The sequence below is a fragment of the Nymphaea colorata genome, chromosome 7 (assembly GCF_008831285.2).
Source record: "Nymphaea colorata isolate Beijing-Zhang1983 chromosome 7, ASM883128v2, whole genome shotgun sequence".
NCBI lineage: Eukaryota > Viridiplantae > Streptophyta > Magnoliopsida > Nymphaeales > Nymphaeaceae > Nymphaea > Nymphaea colorata.
In genome coordinates this window covers 6,516,393-6,537,201 of record NC_045144.1, presented here as the reverse complement: position 1 = coordinate 6,537,201, position 20,809 = coordinate 6,516,393, and the positions used below count along the sequence as shown (strand labels likewise).

The following is a 20,809-nucleotide window of genomic DNA, read 5'->3' as shown; positions in this document are numbered from 1 at the left end:
CTGTCGAGGCAGTAGGCTGCTACGGAGAAAGATGGTAGTGGAGGCAAGAAGCCGAATGTGGGGAAGATGAAGAATCTCATTTTAGAAATATCTTAAAAAAAAAAAAAATCTTCAACTGAAACCCTCGGTTGAAGATTTTTAGTTTGCAAACCCTTGAGCAAGGGTTTTTCAGGGTTTCAGATTGAGAGAGAAAGAGGGAGAGATAACGGCAATAGACAGATTTATTTTTTATGAGACACTAAATGTAAATATATAATTAACAAATTTTCAATTGATGGCCCGGATCTCGTGGGGGCTGCCCTATATAACTAGACCAAAGTTCACTCAAATTTCAACACTAAATTAAGGTTTCAAAAGAGTATGATGAAAACCCGACCTAGATGAAAACTCGACTACTGGTGCCATCAGTTGCAGCGTCACTAAACATTATAGTTTTTAACTTCCTAGCTTCTCAAAAGTCCGGTTTTGTTTTTCATCTGTTTGAATGAACCTAAGGAATTTGGATTCCCCGTGTTCTTTGGTCAATTAGTTGTCATCTTCCATGAGTGAGTAGAGTTCTAGTGGCGGCTTGGCTTTTGTCACATGGGTGGGGGTATTGGTGTGGTACGGTGCGGGTATAAATACACTAGTTTTGAACATTATAGGTAGAGAGGACAGGGCACATATATAAATATATACATTATACATATAATAATCCACAAAAGTTATCAAAATTAAAGAAAAGGGGGAGAAAAAATATAAAATCTAGGTAGGCAGGAAATAAAAAAAGGAAAAAATCAAAATTAAAGCAAAATTTTAATTTAAAAAGATGGATTTTTATGTTTTAAAATGAAGTCATCTTACACGCGTACTTATGTTGTCGTAAATACAGGTATTTGGCCATACCACGCGTACTTATGTTGTCATAGATACAGGTATTTGGCCATACCACACGTACCCATGTAACATAATTGGGATCCTAGACAAAGAGCTAAAGGGAAGAGAGACACAAGAGGAAGACACAGTAGAGAGCAAACTGAGATCCTAGCACCTTCCCCCTTTGTTTCTAGACTTTTCAAGCCCATTTTTTGTCCAATTTCTGAAAAAACTTCGCACTCCTTTCTTTTTTCTTTTTTAAACATAGTTTTCATGAAAACTTTTTTCACCCAAACATTAAAATTAATGACAGCCAAAATTTTCAATTACAGTATCCAGTTTTTCATTTTTCTGAACATTTGGTCTAAGCAAACAGGGTCGAGCTTACCACCTTGGACAAAGAGAACTAAAGGGATTTTACATTAAACAGTTTGCAACGGATAAGAGGATGTGGAGACGATCGAACCCATGGTTTCATATTTATTTAGTGGTCATAATGCTTTTAAACCTGCGTGCATTTTACATGTGTCCTTGCATATGGGAGGTCGGCTTCCATGTTTCGCTGCCACTCAATAGTGGGCAATAAACTGCTTCTATGTAGATGCACTAAAAGAGATTATGTTGGAAAAGCCACTGCTTCCGGTGCTAGATAGTTGTCGTCTAAAAATTGAATGCTAAAAAGTCCATAAATTACCATTAAAACCACTATAAATTGTTGCTGCACTATAAATTATGGTAATACAAATTTAGTGACTGTTTTCAATGACAATTTTTTAAATTTTAGCCATCCGACAACATCCAGCTATGGCAGCATTGAACTCCCAGATATTGACTTACAACTGAAGAGGCAAATACTCAGCAACACTTTCGACAAAACTTTCTTCTGTTAATTAGTTCAAAAGTTATCATAATATTTCAAAAATTGGAAAAATGAAAACACACAAGACCCCAGCAAAACTTATACGATCATATGTTTTCTAGTATATTTTCTTGCAAAATAAAGGAAAGAAGTAAAATGCTTCTAAAGAACCAACAAGGAAAACAAAAACAAACACATGCATGAGGATGAAAATAAGACTTTTTGAAAGTCTTAAGAAAAACGTCTAGTCTATCTCGAGATATTATTGAGATAACGTTTCAATAAATTTGTTCTTAACAACATTCTGAAGTCATCGGACAATATTTTGAGTGACTATATCAGAATATTTTGAAAATTATTACCTTCGCTTGCGACTATGACAGAAATGGACTGCTCATTCTCATTTCAAATTTTATTCTATGCTCGTTTGTCCAATGAAAATGTTGTGACTTGTGTCACTCTAGATCCCATATCAATCTTCCCATAGATTGATTGTACCATGTCTCCACAACTACGTGGAAAATTCATTTTCCATCATTTCCACATGTAATCAATAACACATTCCTTGATGAACATCTATTTCTGACCTAGACTTGATAATTTTGACTGGATGAAATATGAAGCCATGGCCAGAATTTTTGGCCCATCAGAATTCTATTTTTGAAGTTCAATGTACAACAGTGTCACCTTATTTACAAGGTTGCAGTGAACAACATTTCCATGATACACAAACTTCGCTATCTTCAAAGCAACCTGGAATTACAACTATGGATAATAAATGTATCCAGTATGTTGGAACTAGGAATCGAATTTGATAACAGAATACAGAGGAAACGGGCAGAAACAACACTTACAAATCCAAAAGGAAGTTTCAGCAAGTCTAGTAGTGTTCTGTTCACTCTAATCTAACTTCATACCACTGAACTGAGCCAACTTCGCCATCAATCTCAAGTTCACAAACTGACTTGACAAGGTGGGAAACAGCATCTTCAATTGTCTTGAACTTGGAAAGGTCAGGTGGCAGGGTCCCACCGGGCCAATTTTCTAACCAAAACTTTAACCTGCTTTTAAGCTCTTCCTCTGAAACAAACACCTCTCCCTTTCCTGGTTCCATCAAGACATACGTGTCTGTTTGGGAATATGCCCTTCTTCTTCTCACTGCAAAATTCTGTTATGCCATTTAACTTGTGTAAGAATCAGAAACAGTGCCAAGTAATAAAAAAGTAGAATGGCTTCAGAAAGCTGCACAACCAGAAAATTCTGAACAGGTAGAATGCTCAGCTTATTGACAATATTCAGTTTGTATTTGATAGCTCACAGCTGATCAATTGTGTGCATTGAATGGTGCTTAGTGATCAACAGTGAAGAGAAAACAGACAGTACTGTTCCTAGGAAGGGTCCAGCTGGTTGGTCAGTAGGGAAGAAGCAGAGCTCTGACTTCCAAGGGACATCAAGGAAACCATTGCAGCAGCTGGAAATTGTCAAACACTTCCCAAACCATGGCAGTTGCAGCACATGTCACTGTGGAGTGTGGACAGCAGCAAAGGCTTTTTGCAACACAGTTTCATACACACACACATATATATAGCATGAAAAATGTCCAAAGAATCGCTAGTGAATATTTCATTAAAAAGTATCAGAAAAAGCTTTCACCACCATATATCTTGATTTATGAAATAAACATTATGTTGGTTGTCATAGCACATGAAACATATACCTAGTCTTCCTCCTTTACCTAGAGTTTTTCATATAATATGGATGAAAATATTTAGATTTGACGCATTAATAATCCTTGTGATGGAAAATAAGAAATAGTTAGTTAATTTAAAGAAACCCAAGAAAGCTTTTCTCGAGCGACCTAAGGAGTTCAAAAGCTCTTCATGGACAGTTGACCTAATGTATCATTGTCATTGCTGGTTCGCAACAATACATCATGTGATCCCACCTAGCTATTAAGCCTCACATTTTGGTGCGAACATGAATTTCTTTCTCTGAAAGAGCAAACTTGACATTGGAGTTGGTAAACTTAGAATCAAGTTCAAGTTCAGGCATGCTTGGATACAACCGGGTAGTAAAGGCTCGTATATTGAACATAATACATTCAATGGTAACCAGATGGAATTCTCCTGTCAGGATTGCTCAAACAGAGAAGCAAACAGGGTAAAGAAAAGGTACATGAACACACGCATCTTATAATGAATTATAACCAAAAGAATGGAAATCGGATGCTTGCTTCTACATATTCATATACCGAATGTTGGCTTGCCCTCAAAAAATATCTACAAACTACAATTCTTCTTATCACATTAGCCATGCAATTAGCATAAACAATTTCGCTGACTTCCTGGGGACCTCTCAGCATATAACACTGGCAGGTTACTTACAGTGCAGAGAAGGCATTCCTTGCACGTCTCAGGAAAGGAAAAAGAAAGGTAGTAATCAAGATGCTGTGAACGTTAAACATAGGAAAAAAAAGCACCTTTAATGCATGATTTTCATGCCCCGCAAATTTAGGCGATCTGGAGAAAGAGAAACCACCATTACCAACACCATGTCCTTGCTTTGATATTAGAAACGGAATTTGAGATAGTCTCTTTGAAGATGGCATGCCTAAAAGTTCAACAGAGTGCCTCAATACTTGAATAATTCGTTAAAAACATTATGGGTACAAAAAGAATGTACCAAGCACAAAATTACAGCAATACTCACAGCCCTAAAATATTTACACGAAGAGAATATCAGGTGGCATGCTCATTTTACTATCACACTCAGCGCCACAACCAATTAACAGGCATCCCAAAAGAAAATTGATATAACAGGGGTCAGTCGATCAACATAGACAGGGAGATAAGTGGATAACATGATCAATAAAGGCAGAAATAATGCGTTCGTACCAAAACAGGAGGTCGAAGCAATCATTTCTCCTTTGCTCTTACAGGGGCCATATGAAGTTATGAACGAAGCAACAGGATATCTATAGCAGAAAAATTCATTTCATCAATTTGCTTGAATGATAATGCGACTACCAACCTACAGAGATTGACCGTACATGGTGTGAACTAATTCAAATGAGTCTCTCAAAGTCATCAAAATGACAGTGTGCTTGAGATGAAGAGCTTGGTTTTTAGTTTCACATTAATTGCTTCTTTTCGAGCTTCGTCATGCTTGGTCGTAGCATCTTCAGACAATATCGACAAAGTTCTTACAGTAAAGCATCGCTCATAACAAGAACCGCCACAAAGTGAGAGAGAGAGAGAGAGAGAGAGAGACAGACTCACAAGGAGGGTGAAACCCGTGGCTGATTAAGCATTTTTCCATGCTCACTGGTAAGCCTGCTAGGCTCCAGGGAAGTTGAAAATAGACGAGGATGGGCAGCTCTCTCTCCCTCTCTCACAACACGCAGAACCAAGAGAATGCCTCCATCTCAGACACATGTTCGCGATCCTCTTTCAAACGGAAACCAATTCCCTGATAGAGGGCCCCAGGGAGCTGTTCGGATCAGTTTTAATCTTGGCCGTTGGTGTCGCGCGGGCAGAGCCAAGTCGAGATGGGCGTGTTGACCCTGGTGTAACCAATTCAAACGCGTTAAAATTGCGTTATCTTCGCCATGACGTTAATTTGACTGGAATAAACGCCGGAAATTGCATCGCCACGACGGCGGCGGCGAGCGGTCGAACATGGCGGAGATCTCCATGATCGAGTGGACTGGCTCATCAAGGAGCTTCACCAGGACTGCCACTTTAAGCGCGAGGTCATCTTCCTTCTCTCTTCGCAGGCGAGCTTCCGACTCTCATGCCTCACCCTTTTCTTTAACTCTTCTTTACGATTCTTCTTCTTCCTTTTTGTTTTCCTGCTAATTTCGTCGTGATGTTTTCCTTGATAATTCATCCCTGAAGCACTTGAGTTACATTGCGTGTCGGATGCAGGAACGCCGATCGGTTCAGCGAGGCGAGGTGGAGGATCGGTCAGGCATTCGTTCCCGAGGTAAAGACCAAGCTTTTCCCTCTGGTTCTTTCCCTTAATTTTTTCTTGAATTGCTAAGGCTTCTTTTCTCAAATTAAACGTTCACTTTTTTCCTTAACGTGAATAGAATGGAAATTTCTTCTCGTATTTTCCGTAATTCATTTGCTTAATGGTAAAAAATCGGAATCTTTTGGTTTATCCCGTACGTTTGATGGTAGATTCAGGATTTTATGGTCTTCCCATACTATTTCTTGTTTTACTTATTTCTCTTCTTCTTCTTCTTCTACTACTACTATACTACTACTACCACCATCGTCTTTTTTCCCTTAACGAGCAAATAACAAAAGCTCTATTTCTATTGTACGAAACCATAACTTGTAGCTGGATGTGATTTCCATATCCTTGTGTTTGTATAGTTGTATTTGCTTCTAATACTAATCTTTCCCAACTGAAATGGTGAAGACGAACAGATTGTTGCTAACATGGTTCCTAGCCTTTGCAAACTTCTTAAAGAAAATTCTTCTGATCTCTTTGATATTTCACAAGTAGCCTTCCAGATGAGTCGTCAAATTGGTTTCCTTTTTTCTTTTCTGCAGGAAATCGTATTGATTTCTTTTTGCTTGTTCGGTCTTGGGTCATGTTGAAGATCCCCAGGTCACTTCCTTTTTGCCGCTACTTTGTGCCAGAATAACAATCACTGTTATAAGGTGCTAATATCTGCAGTTGCTGATGAAGATATCACTAATCAGTTTCATTTGAGATGGAAACTTCTAATAAAACTATCAGTCTGCTAAGTGTTTATGTTGGATTATGGGAAGATAAACCCTATGTATGACAGATAAAATGTTTTGGGAAATGAGCAAGTGACAAACAGACAATGGCACCTGGCCGTATATATACAGGTGGATTGAGGTCACTAACATCACCTGGCCATTGGTTTTTTTCATGAATACTAACCTAGTCGATGTAAGAACAAGTTTGGATAGAGATGATGTGTTGGGATTACCAAGACCATGGAGAAACAGGACTATGGGACTTCTACTGCTGATCCTGTATGCATGGCATAAGGTCTAGTTGATGATAGTGATACTACAACCTTGATTTAGACTAGTAATTATGACAGTGAAGATCTATGTATTTATGTGTGCATGTGTGTCGGTATGCATGTAAACCTGCAAGTGTGAACCATTAGAGCCTACAATGTCGGTTAAGCAGGTAGTAAGCATGTCCTTTGTCTTTGGCTTGTTTTGCTTATATATAAATATACTGCACTGAGTTTCTATGATGGGTATTTCAGGGTTTTCCAGGCAGTGTTACTCCTGATTATGTCCCTTTCCAAGTTTGGGACACTTTGCAGGTAATAGGCAACAAGTGAATAAAGGTGACAACCATAAACTGTTTTTAAATTTTGAAATAAGGGTTATATCTTTTTTGGCATTTGTGAGCTTTTAATCAATTCTTTTTCTGCTATTGTCCAGGGTCTTTCCACCTATATAAGATGCATGCTGTCCACCCAAGTAACTGCTGTTTTCTACTGTATATTCAGTTCTTGTTTTATTTTTGATAGTTTTCTAATTCACGGATTTCCATTAGGCATTGCTAAGTGCTATTGGAGTTGGTGAGAAAAAGGCCACTGTCCTTGGTGCTACATTTCAGGTGATAAGATCTCTCTTCTGTTGTATTCATGATTTTTCATCTGCTGTTTATCGTTGGATTTATTGTGTATACAAATGCTAGAGTTTCAAAGCGGCAACCATATGGAAGATGACTTTAATACTTCTATAGGATACCACAGTGTTTGCTGGAACAACATTTTATATCCTCTAGTTTTATTCCTTGTTGTCATGGTAAAGTTACAAATTGTAGATGAGTTAAGGTATAAGCAAGTCATGATACTTGACAGAGTTATCTTTTTTAACTGTCAGATGTAACTGTTGTGCAGCACGGTTTCTATATTTTTTACTTGTTAAAAGCAATTCATTCATTTCAGAAGCTGTTTGAAACATTGGATTTATGATTTTTAAATGTATTTATTGGGAACTGTAATTGGCTAATTGCCTCTCTGCAGCATGGATTACTTGATCTATTGAACATATTGTGTATCTTTCGTTAAGTTATTATCCTATTAGTGCAGCAAGTACTCATCCTGTTAAATTTCCTTAAATAACTACGCATAATAGTTCCTCAATTTCTACCAGATTTTATCTTCATCTATTTGTGATAACAATGCTAGTCTGTTGACAAGTACAGTGGTTCCTGAGGGATTTCACTGGCATGCTTGGAGGAATCTTGTTCACTTTTTTTCAGGTAATAGCTGTACTTTTGAGTGTGTTGCATGGTTGTGTGATGATGTCCCTACAGCATTCTCTACTGCATCAAGAATCCTCTTATAATGTTTTACACCATATCTGTATTTGGTGCAAGCATGTGCATCTGTGTAAAGATACTATTATTGAGGCCTGTTATGCCAATCCATTAGGGGTGTTTTAATCTTACTTGAATGAAGTAAACATGGTTGTACCAAGGTTGTAAAATGCATGTAGTAAACCATGTCTATTGGCCCCATTAAATGAATGTATGAATGAATCTATGTTGTGGCAACATAAAAATCTTTGTTCTGATGAAAGTAGAAAATTCATGAAATTAGGAATTTCTGCAAAAAATTATAATGGGTGATATATTGTACTATATAAAAAGTAAAACGATATTGTCAGGTCGCAAGACTGGATTTTAAGATGCCATTTATCAGATTTATTCAATGTGATTTATAATTTTATTAGTATTTGCTTTTATGCGACTACTAATCAAGTACGGTTACACTAGTCAGTCTGATTATGGTAAGTTGACCCTTAGTTGTACCATGAGGATACCATATGGAGAAGTTCCTTCGATCGGTAAAGCAATAACTTGGAGAGGATATGGGGAAGATTTACTGTCTATGCATTTGTGGATCAAATGCTATGGGTGAAAGCTGAGGAATACAAGATTGCAGAGATATCTAGTTGCACTCATAAACTGCACCAAACAAAACACAATTAATTAAGGTAATATCCTATGTATGATACATTTCTAATATGTCAATCTTTTGCTTCTAATCCCAAAAGAAAGAGTCAAATTTCTAAATTTCCTGATGTGTGGCGCAACTTCCCTGACAACTCTGAAGTACAAGCCTCGTGTCAGAGTCTGTCTTCTTGCAAAAGCTTCTCACGTAGTTGGCTTTTGAGCAATGGTGATGTAGGCCTTCATTTGACAGTTATCGACTTGTTGTAATATGCCTTCTCCATGTAAGAAAGTGAAAGCATGACGTTCTCTTATGGGTCAGGAATTGGTTCAAATGAACATTTCTCCTAAAAATAAAGCTTAACAGCCTCAGATAGTCTTTTTTATCACTTGAACTGCTAGATTGAGAAGTATAGCTGCCCCTGTCTATGTCCTCAAGAAACACTGAGGAGGCAAAGAGAGAGACAGGGCTATGATTGACCTAATTTTATTTAAGTATACTATTTGTTACAAGATAAACACATGCTAAAAATATCCTTAAGTACAAGAATAAATTACAAGTATATCCACAGATATCTGCCCAATGTACATCATGTTCCGATCTTGGCTAGATCCACATCCAATGTGTCTTATTAGCATCCATCAAGTGGTATATGGTTTGGAAGTATGGACAACTTGCTCTTTAAATACCAAATACAGTGCTTTGTAAGCCATTCAGCGAATAGATCAGTCACTTGATTCTTAGTTGTAATATATTACGACCCAATCTCTTTGCATTTACCTGATAAAGTGTTGATCTATCTCAATGTTTCGTGTGACTGTGATAACTGTTATTGTACAACAATGGCGATCTTGAGCTAGATTCTCCTAGCTCGCTCAACAAGTGTCTAATCCATCTGAATTTAGCTGTGCCAGCAGCCATAGATTGATGGTTTGTTTTAAGTATTTGACTTAGCAACATTTCTATTCCTCCATGATACTTGGATATCCTCCAATAAAAATACAATAGCCTGAGAGCTCCAGTCACAATACTGCCTTTATCAGAATAAAAATGAAAGTTTGAGAGCTCATTAACATCATCTCTGAGTCTCTGACATGGGTTACTGCCCCAGAGTCCAAGTACCATACACCCTAATTGCTCTGCTTTATATTCATCTGTGAAAGTGTCACCAATAAGAATTGTTGCTCACCTCTGCTAGACTTTGCTTCCTCAGAATCCTCCTTAGTCTCTGCATTTGGAATCCCTTGCTTGGCACAGAAGTTCAGATGAAAGTCTGAGTTCATGTGATGGTCATTTTCCTTGTTTCAAAGAGAACTAGATGCTGTCTTTCACTGTATTCCATTGTCTTCAATATATTTTGTAGAAACACGAACCACACAGAGAGAGAGTGGAGAACGAACACACAATCTACGTGGAAAACCTCAGAAAGAGGTGAAAAACCACGGGGAGGCTCTGACCTAGGGGCACACCGCAACCCTAGGAGAGAGAAAATTATATTTCACTTAATTCAACACTAAACACAAGTGACAATATAAAGAGGGAGAGAGGAGAAGCCGCCTAGGGTACCGAGCCCGCCTCGGTACCCGCGCCCCATAGAACCGGGTCCAGGAATGGATCCGGTTCCCACAGCAACATATTCTAACACTCCCCCTCAAGCTTGGCATACATGTCAAACATGCCAAGCTTGCTAACATTCTTTTCGAATGAAGAAGTACAAAGCCCTTTAGTTAGGACGTCTGCAACTTGATCTTCAGACTTCATATATGGCAGAATCAGCTCCTTTGAGTCAATGCGTTCCCGGATAAAATGACGATCAATCTCCACATGTTTGGTCCTGTCATGTAGAACTGGATTATTGGCAAGATTAATCGCAGACTTGTTGTCACAGTACATCTTCATTTTATCTCCCAATTCCACACCAATATCAGTCAAAAGAATCTTCAGCCACAGCATCTCTGTAACCCCCATTGCAACAGCCCTGTACTCAGCCTCCGCACTAGACCTCGAACATACTTCTTGCCTCTTACTTCTCCAAACAACTAGGTTACCTCCAAGAAAGATACAATACCCTGTAGTAGACCTCCTTGTGTCAGTGCAACCTGCCCAATCTGCATCTGAGTAGCCCTCAATGGTAAGTTTGTCCTGTCGAGTATACAACAGTCCTTTTCCTGGGTCATTCTTTAGATATCCCAACACTCTTTCTGCACTCTTCCAGTGACAATCCGTGGGAGCATGCATAAATTGACTTAGCACATTTACCGCATACGTGATATCAGGGCGAGTTAGAGTAAGATAGATAAGCTTACCTACTAGCCTCTGATATCGCCCTTTTCCTTCCTCATCCAGAATAGTGCCCGTCTTGATACTTATCTTAGTTCCCGACTCTATAGGAGTAAGATAGGGCCTACAACCAAGTTTGCCTGTCTCCTTTAGTAAGTCAAGAGTGTACTTCCTTTGATTCATAACCAGCCCTGTCTCTGATCGAGCAATCTCTATCCCCAGAAAGTATCTCAGCTTACCCAGATCCTTGAGGTCGAATTCCTTAGATAATCTCTCCTTCATCTTTCTGTTTTCTTCTTCGTCACTGCCAGTGACAATCATATCATCAACGTAGACAAGGAGAAGACTCACCAGACCACCTCTCTGCTTTATGAATAGGGTATGATCTCCATTTCCTTGCTTGTACCCAGTAGACTTCATAACGATCCTTAGTCTCTCAAACCAAGCTCTAGGCGACTGCTTCAAGCCATACAAAGCTTTCTTGAGGTGACAACATTTTCCCTCTTGAACATACCCGGGAGGCATGCTCATATAGACTTCTTCCTCCAGATGGCCGTTCAAGAACGCATTTTTAACATCAAGCTGGTCCATGCGCCACTTCCTGTGCACAGCAAGAGCAAGAATAACCCTCACGGTCTTCAACTTTGCAACAGGGGCAAAGGTCTCAAGATAGTCGATTCCATACTTCTGACTGAACCCCTTTGCAACCAAACGAGCTTTATATCGATCTACAGTGCCATCAGGTTTGTACTTCACGTTGTAAACCCACTTAGAGCCAACTAGGTGTGTCCCCTTAGGAATATCAACAACTTCCCATGTTTTGTTCTTAGCTAACGCACCCATCTCCTCTGTCATAGCATTTAACCACTTGGGATCATCCTTAGCATCATCCACCGACCTGGGAATAACAACTTTGGATAAGGTTGTGATAAAACATTTGTAATTTGTACTGAGCTTAGCATAAGAAACAAATCTCTGAATAGGGTGAGAAGTACATGACCTGGTGCCTTTGCGCACAGCAATGGGGAGCTCTTCATTCGATGGACTTGGGTCATCCGGGGAGATCACAGGATTGGGATTGGTTCTATCCTCATCACCAACATCTTCCACTGTAGCTTTCTCCTTTCTGACATAAACCTGGCCAAACAAGTGATCCCGGGCAACAATGGGCTGAGCATCCACCGTGACCCCTTCCATATGGCTGCCCTTCTCATTACTGACCGTGACCGTGTCAATCACACTGGGACTAACCTTGTAATCCAAAAACTCCATAAACTGAATTAGCTGATTAGAGGAATACGCTTCCCCTTTGTTCCCAAGACACTCCCCCTGAAGAGGATTCACCGAAAAATACGACTCATGTTCATGAAATGTGACATCCCTCGAAACATACACTTTGGAAGTAGTGGGATCCACACATTTATACCCCTTCTGAGTGGAAGAGTACCCCAGGAAAACTCCTTTAATAGACCGGGGATCAAGTTTTTTGAGAGTAGGGCTATGATTATGCACAAAACAACTGCACCCAAAGACACGAGGAGTAAGAGGCCACGGATTCTGAGTGGGCCACAGGGTAGAATAAGGAGACTGACCATCCAACACCCTAGTAGGCATACGGTTAATGAGATGTGCACTAGTGAGAAGTGCATCACCCCAATACCGCTTCGGGACATGACGTTGGAACATAATGGCCCGGGTAACATTCAATAGATGACGATTTTTACGTTCAGCTATACCATTTTGAGGAGGGGTATAACTACAAGAGGTTTCATGAACAATACCCTTGCCTTTCAAGAATTCATCAAGGGATTGGGAGACATATTCTCTTGCATTATCCGTACGGAAAGCTTGAACAGTAGTATGGAATTGAGTCTCAACAAAGGCAACAAAGTTTTTCACAACTGCTGGAACCTCACTACGTTCTCGCAACAAGTACACGAACGTACATCTAGAGTAATCATCAATAAGCGTCAAAAAATAGTGACAACCACCACACGTGGGTACTCCAGAAGGACCCCAAACATCGGAATGAACTAAGGCAAACGGATGAGTGGTTTTATTCAAAGAAATAGGGTACGAAGCCCTGACATGTTTAGCCAATTGACACACTTCACAAGCGAAGGAGTCAATTGAGACAGAAGCAAACAAATGAGGAAACAACTTCTTTATTAACTGGAAGGGTAGATGTCCAAGACGCTCGTGCCATCGCAGAACAGTAGATCTATCGTTCACACCAGACAAGTGACCACTCGTGGCAGAAATCAATGCTGAAGCAACTTGTACCGGCAGCCTGTAGAGCCCATCAGTAACCGAACCAATCCCAATCTTCTTCCCCGTCACCAAGTCCTGCAGGGAACAATGATCAGCAGAGAAAATCAGATTACAGTTTAATTCTCTAGTAATACTGCTGACAGAGAGTAAGTTGACAGGAATATTGGGAACATGCAGGGCATTGTGAAGACGGTATTTGTTCAACAGGGACAAGCTCCCTTTCCCAGCCACAGAGATAGAAGACCCATCTGCCATAGACACGCGTTGCTTGCCAGAAGAAAGTTGATATTCTTGAAAGAGTTTAGAGTCCCCTGTCATGTGGTGAGTGGCTCCACTATCAACAATCCAATCACCAAGAGAAGGGTTACCTTGATCAGTCGAGGCAACGAGAGCTTGGGCTAGCTGAGCCCCTTCAGACGTGGAGGACTCCTCAGGGGTAGTAGATAGACGGCTGATGTACGCCTGTAGCTCCTTGAGTTGAGCAGGGGACAACTTGGACTTTGCACCACTAGAAGAATTGCTCTGACTGGAATCAGACACAGAAGGGCTACGCTTGCCAGAGGGAGGACGACCTCTGACCAGTCTCTTCTCGGGATGAAGATCCCAACAGAAATCCACCGAATGCCCCAACTTGTGGCAATGAGTGCAATGTCGGGCAGGACGCTGCCCAGTCCCTGAGGCACGGCTGACAAAGGCAGAAGGGCCATGACCGGTGTCAAGATGCATCACCTGGCGACGTTGTTCTTCAGACTCAACACGAGCATATACTTCCTCTATCCCCGGAATCTCATCACCATTAAGAATCTGGCTACGAATAGACTCAAATTCATCCCGCAGGCCTCCCAGAAACAGAAACGTACGGTCCATCCATTCCTTTTCCCAGTAGAGGGAATGATCTGAACCGCATGTCCACTCATCAGTCACATGATAATCTAACTCCTCCCACTTGGTCTTCAGGGCAGCATAGAAGGCAGCAACAGACAAATCACCCTGTGTCAGAGAGTAAATACTGCGTTTAATCTGATAGGTGCGCAAATGTCTCTTCTTGCGACCATACATCTTTGCAAGCACAGTCCACATATCAAAAGAGGTCGGCTTCCGCAGAATGAGGGGCTGAATATCGGATGACACGGAGCTGATAATCCACACCTTCACTTGGCTGTCCTCCAACGCCCACGTCGCCCATTGAGGATCAGATTTAATGGGCGCAGGTTTGTCGCCAGTGATGTAAGAGAGACGCCCACGGCTAGTAATCCCAATCTCGAGAGCGGCAGACCAAGATAGGTAATTGTCCTTGGTCAGACGGATGGAGGTGACCTGGAGCGGCACGTTCTCAGTCTTGGAGGCGCTGCCCGTGTCAAGAACGGCATCTTTTTGAGTCCCCATCGCTTCTGCCATCACAAACTAGCACACAGCAACAAGAGGCACAGCAGCGGGAAGGAGGCAGCGGCGACGGCGGCTGGAATGAGGCAGAGGCAACGTAAAGCAGGCGACGGCGCAACACAGAGGCCACCCACGGTGGCAGAAACAAAGAACGGGACGAACGGAGGCGTAATAGAGGGCGGCGGAACAGAGGACGGCGGAGGCGTAACAGAGGGCGGCGGAGGCGTAACAGAGGGCGGCGGAACAGAGGACGGCGGCGGCGGAACAGAGGACGGCGGCGGCAGAGCAGGGCGACGTCACAAGGGCAGCAGCGACGCCGGAACAGAGGACGGCGGCGGCGGAACAAAGGACAGCGGCGGCAAAGCAGGGCGACGTCACACGGGCAGCAGCGGCGCCGGAACTTCAACGGCGTCGGGCGACGAAAAAACTTGACGATCCTTGGAAAAAACGCTTCTCCAACTCCGCTGGCTCTGATACCATGTAGAAACACGAACCACACAGAGAGAGAGTGGAGAACGAACACACAATCTACGTGGAAAACCTCAGAAAGAGGTGAAAAACCACGGGGAGGCTCTGACCTAGGGGCACACCGCAACCCTAGGAGAGAGAAAATTATATTTCACTTAATTCAACACTAAACACAAGTGACAATATAAAGAGGGAGAGAGGAGAAGCCGCCTAGGGTACCGAGCCCGCCTCGGTACCCGCGCCCCATAGAACCGGGTCCAGGAATGGATCCGGTTCCCACAGCAACATATTCTAACATATTTCATTACATGTCCATTGATGCTGTGTATTTCCCTAATTAAAAAAATATTCCTGTATATTTAATTTATTGTGATTGTTTCCACCCTCAGTGTTACTGATTATGTTTTCTGTACATTATTAACTTCAGGGTTCAAAACTTGATGCCAATGCCAAAACATGGCGCTTGGCTGCTGACTTTATGAATGATCTTGGTATTTCTCTTGCACACTTCTTTTGCATTTTCTTTGCATGAGAGATGCTATTTCAATTTTTGACATGGCTGAATGATGGACAATTATTTCCCTTCAAGATGATTTTTTTGTCAATCTTTTATACCATGTAATAATCGTATTAATTGCTTGCCTTCACTAGTTTTTTTTTTTAAAATAATGTTAGAGATATTGCTGCCTTGGCTCTGGACATTTATTATCAACATTTAAAAATCTTATTTACTTTTAAGCTTTTACTATTTAAAGCTGGATGATTCCCTCAGAGAATCCCCTTCTTGATGTAATGTGGTTGTCAGCATTTGGCTACTGTTCCTCATTTTTCTAATTATCCATGTAGACTAAAAGAAACAATTCAAATGTTGTTGCAGGAATGCTGATGGACCTGATTTCTCCAATTTTCCCCTCAGCATTTGTGGTGATTGTTTGCTTGGGGAGCATATCCAGATCTTTTAGTAAGCTCTTCATATTTTTGTTGATTTGAAATTGGCAGGAACCTATTTTTGCTGTGTGAAATTCTATCATAGATAATGAAGGTCTTGCTCCAATGAAACTCCGTGCAATATGTCATGTTTGCTGAGACTCAACTTTGAGCCAGAATTATTTGACGAGAAATAGCCTTTTTGCTTCAGATATTTTTATATGCTCTTCATGCTACATGGCCACACTCCAGTTCACCATCTTTGTTAGAGCTTGTCAATGTGGTGGGTGACAATCCTGCCCACCTGGTCTGTTAATGGCCCATTAACAAGGTTAGGTGGGTAAATGAACCAGCTATGGCCCTTGACGTATATATATATATATGTGTGTGTGTGTGTGTGTGTGTCTGTACTGTATTGTGTATGTATAACTGGAAACTCAAGATCAGCACAGCTTTTCCTGCACCAAATCATTAACCCGAATAAGTAGGTGGAGCATTCTCCTAAAATACTAGAAAAATGAAACCCCTTCATCAACAACATTCAGAGTGACACGCTTCTCACTCTGTCTGTCTAAGCTGATTTCAGGAAAAAAAACTTGATGACTAAGATGGTCATGCACCTAATATCATGGTTGTTGCAGTTACAGACAACCTCATGTCACGAAAACTCACTATTTTGACTAAGGAATCAATGACTAACAAAGAAAGAATTCCATGATGGATGCAAAAGAATAGGCTACTTAAAAGATATTTGAATATCTTTGGCAGAAGTAATTAGAGGACTTCCGTAGGTTGCTCAACTAGAATAGATTTGGTATTTTAGAAATGGCTAATGGAGTTATGCCTATCATTTTCCTTGATGTAATTTCATGATTATATTAACAATATTTGTCAAGACTGCTACTATCTGCTTCACTATGAATTTGAATTGTAAAATGTAACAGGAAGATAGATATTAGGAATAGGGAAGTATTAGATTAGATAGACATTCCTTTTATCAGCATTGCCCACATTGTCTTGGTCTGTTAAATGATGATCTCCATGTCATGCTGATCATGCTTTAAGAAATAAAGGGTACATTTTTCTATTTAAGTTTTCTACATTATCGTTCATATGTGTCGCAGAGCTCCATCAGATTTAACTTTGAATTTTATTATTTCCCTCCATCGATCTATCCAACATAGCTGGAGTTGCAAGTGGAGCTACCCGAGCTGCTTTAACGCAACATTTTTCTTTAGAGAACAATGCTGCAGACATTTCTGCGAAGGTATCCTATAGTTTTAGGATCCTTTTGGAAATTTTTGTCTTCACTGTCAGCTGTACCTTACATCAGAATATGGGCAGGAGGGAAGTCAAGAGACTGTGGCAACTATGGTGGGAATGGTGTTGGGAATGCTTCTTGCTCATGCTACTATAGGGCATCCTGTTGCCATCTGGTTTTCATTTCTCACTCTCACTATGTTTCATCTATATGGTAAGATATTTCCTTTATCCTAGGTAACACTTCTTGAAAGTTGAAACTATAATCGGCACTGTTGAAATTTTTATGCTTTCAATTAAATTTTGCATTTGGATTTTAATGTGAAATCATTATTGCTAAGTGGAACAGAAATTTGTTATTACAAACTTGTATTCTCTTGACATTTGGCATTTAATATTAACACCAGACAGGGATTACATTAATCATGTAAAGGTACAGAGGTATTGCTTGCATTGAATACTGAAGTACCCATGAAGAGAAATATTTAGTTGGACTAGGTTTTGGCATGCAGATCGTTGGTTTTATTGTGCAAAGGGTGAATAGACTTCCATGTGTATTGCCTTCTATAAGAGTGTCTCCACATGACCTCAAAGTTTTTATGTATGAGTGTCTAGAATCAAATCATACAACTTTCCTTTTCTGTGGTGAAACTGAATTTCTATATGCTGATTATACAATTCTCAAATAAAAATCAGGAAACAATTGTGGCTTCTTTGGCTCATCAAGTCTCCAGCCCTTTTGGAAATTGAATAGTTTAAAAAGTACAGATTATCTAGGAAATCTTGATATTATCTGTTAGGACATCAATGAAGGTATGCTTTAGTATGTTAGAGTGATCCAATTTACACAGATTTCATAGCTGGTCTGTCCAAATTCTTCCTGCTGCATGTTGTTAGTCAGATCACGCATGAATACTGTTTGGTTTCTGTTCTTCTATTCCTTTTTCTATTATTTGTCCTTTTAGCTAGTGTCATAATCGCTTGAAGTTTTGTTTTATCAATGCCATGAGCTTTATTTATCTTAGGGATTTTATGGAAATTGATCGATTTTAAGCATCTTTAGTGCATGCTCGCCTTTTGTTAGTGGTTATTCTCATACATTAGAGTTGACTGCTTTGGTTATTTTGTATGTCTATGATTCCGTACATTACCTGTGCTTTCGGGTCTAGATGATTTGTAGACTTATTGGTACCGTTGGATACAGCCAATTATGAGTAGTTTGTTGCCTTTATTTTTCTTAGAGATTGTTGATAGTGGATTCTAAATTGAGAGACCCTAGCACATGTGTGGCTTCTCCTCATAGTTATTCTCATATATTAGAATCAACGACTATTTTGATTATTTTTGTTTGTGTATAATGCTGGGCATTAGTTCGGCTGTGTTTTTTGGTTTTAATGATCTGTAAACTTATTGTTTAACTTCATTGTTGGATACAGCCAATTACAAAGCAGTTTGCTCCCTTTCACTGACTACATTAAATGATGAAAGGAGCTCAATATTACTGAAATATTTCATGGAAACTGGTCAAGGTGAAACTCATTTTATTTATTTTTCTCACAGTTTCAATATCATTTAGAAATGAAAAGAAAAAAGCATGGAAGTTGTATCTTGCCTTTGAGTCCAATTATTTAAGTAAGCTTGTTATTCACTTGTGACTGTCGTTTCCACAATCCTGCTAGTCTATCGACTAGTCTTACTAGTTAGCTGAGTTGGCTATCAGCCGACTTCTGTTGTTAAACCTGCAACTAGTTGATCCAACTAGTCAAATAGTTGACTTAGTCATTGGTCATCTGACAAATCCCTGCCTAAATGTAGATGTGCACTGTTCCAATCCACACACCTGCATGCTGACTTGGGCAGACTTGAACCACCTATTCCCTACTAGTCCTTTAGGGTCTCGATTGACTTGTGTCCAATAGGTTTTGGTAACCTAGCTTGCGAAATTTTACATGGCTGAATTACTGAGGTTTTTGTTAGCTTCTTTTCATTCATCTAATATCTGGATTTATTTCTGTTGGATTATTGGTCAGTTTTGTCTCCCCAGCAGGTTTCAGTGATGGAGCATGTTATCCCGTCATGGATCTGCTTGTGGAAATCAAAGACAGCTGAACTTCCATGCAGAAAAATCCACCTGGGCGTGAGGGTTTCAACCTTGAAGCATTCAGAAATGTTGGTCTTAACTCTTCCTTGAATGTCCATCTCAAGTTCTTGGTAATGTTGTCACTGACTTCATCACTCAACAGGCTGGAGTTAGCGAGATCACCAAGTTCACGTCATGGGAAAGGTTGTTGTCTCTGAGCTAGCATTTGCATGTAACTGAAGAGTTGGACCTTTTACATAGTAAAATAAGTTGCATGTGGAGTTTTCTGCCAACTAAGTTGCTTTACATATTCATGTTACATTCATTTGCCTCTTCCTTTAACTTATTGGTAACTTGATGTAACAACTGTTTGTTTTTTCAGCAAAGTACATCTAACAACTGTTATATATATATATATATATATATATATATATATATATATATATATATGTATATATATATTTTTCAGCAAAGTACTTGCTGCTGGAGCAGAATGGAATAATCTGTGTGATTATACACAAGGATTCGACTGCTGCTGATGTTTTGCAATCATATATCCATGCACTTGTGGTGGCACACCTTCTTAGTATTGGTAGGCATGCCCAAGCGGAGAGCAATCTTTGGGTTGACAAGAATTATTCCATCTTTATGTCCAAGGTTTGTCATTAGCATTTATACATAACAAATTATTTTATTTCACGCTGTCTAGAGAAGAACTGTAATTTGCATTTGGATTCATAGGGCATCTGCTTCCACCTCTTGACAGTTTTTTCTTCCCTGAAAGTTCAATGGTCTTATGCATTTGCTTGCAGTTACAGGCTTCAGGATGGAACACTGAGCGGCTTCTTGCCCCTGCAGTTGTCTATAGAGCAAGCTGGGAGTGCAATCCCACCACTGAGAAGAGTAGCTGATTTTCACATTAGCCACAACTCTACTTAGATAAACGAACCTGCAATCATTGTTCTAATTGGTACACTTTTAGCTTTTCATTTTTATGCATCAAAGTATTGATTTTTACAATTGAAATTGCTGATTGTTGCAAAGCTGTTGAAACAACTTCACCTTGACAATTGAGAAATAGTACATTTATATCATCTGTATAGTGTAAACCATAAAAAAAAAATTATTAGCTCAATTTTTACACGGTTGTGGTATTACTACAAAATATAGCATGGTTTTTAAACTATCTTTTCCCATATTACCCATGAATCAAAATAAATGGATCCTAATAAATGCTCTCAACCCATCACAACACATTTCTTGTGCTTTTTCACTCAACGCATATTATATGACATCTCTTGCCAATAAATATCATGCCAGGTAGAGTTTCAGTAAATAGTCAACAAGTTCCACGGTAGACAAATCCATCAATTGCATTGGAGAGTCCACTTGCATTAGTGAAAAGGACAATGTAGCTTGAAGAAGACAACATAGACTAGTTTATCAAATAGTTAGGCATTAT

General features: G+C 39.9%; 2 protein-coding genes across 8 annotated transcripts; one reads left to right on the top strand and one right to left on the bottom strand.

Moving 5' to 3' along the window:
• Positions 1-2,332: 2,332 nt before the first annotated feature.
• Positions 2,333-5,167, bottom strand: LOC116257905 (protein CHLORORESPIRATORY REDUCTION 7, chloroplastic). 3 transcript variants are annotated; one of them, XM_050078791.1, is made up of 4 exons: positions 4,993-5,167; positions 4,609-4,688; positions 4,194-4,324; positions 2,333-2,882 (listed from the first exon to the last, which is right to left on the bottom strand). In XM_050078791.1, the coding sequence occupies exons 1-4, from the start codon at positions 5,022-5,024 to the stop codon at positions 2,610-2,612; spliced, it is 516 nt and encodes a 171-aa protein (XP_049934748.1). In that variant the 5' UTR covers positions 5,025-5,167; the 3' UTR covers positions 2,333-2,609. The 3 variants fall into 3 exon arrangements, with proteins under 3 accessions (XP_049934748.1, XP_049934747.1, XP_031490789.1); XM_050078790.1 differs by lacking the exon at positions 4,993-5,167 and adding an exon at positions 4,764-4,944; XM_031634929.2 differs by lacking the exon at positions 4,609-4,688.
• Positions 5,168-5,256: 89 nt separating this feature from the next.
• Positions 5,257-20,482, top strand: LOC116257904 (protein root UVB sensitive 3). 5 transcript variants are annotated; one of them, XM_031634925.2, is made up of 15 exons: positions 5,257-5,489; positions 5,641-5,698; positions 6,975-7,034; positions 7,156-7,194; positions 7,271-7,333; positions 7,928-7,984; positions 15,508-15,571; positions 15,958-16,041; positions 17,192-17,274; positions 17,352-17,481; positions 18,704-18,796; positions 19,298-19,436; positions 19,511-19,551; positions 19,817-20,004; positions 20,160-20,482. In XM_031634925.2, exons 1-15 carry the CDS (start codon positions 5,392-5,394, stop codon positions 20,256-20,258), a joined length of 1,296 nt encoding a protein of 431 aa, XP_031490785.1. In that variant the 5' UTR covers positions 5,257-5,391; the 3' UTR covers positions 20,259-20,482. The 5 variants fall into 5 exon arrangements, 4 of the variants coding, with proteins under 4 accessions (XP_031490785.1, XP_031490788.1, XP_049934746.1 ...); XM_050078789.1 differs by lacking the exon at positions 5,257-5,489 and adding an exon at positions 6,274-6,892 and having other exon boundaries at positions 5,637-5,698; XR_004173499.2 differs by lacking the exon at positions 20,160-20,482 and having other exon boundaries at positions 19,315-19,436; positions 19,817-19,915.
• The last annotated feature ends 327 nt before the right edge of the window (positions 20,483-20,809 follow it).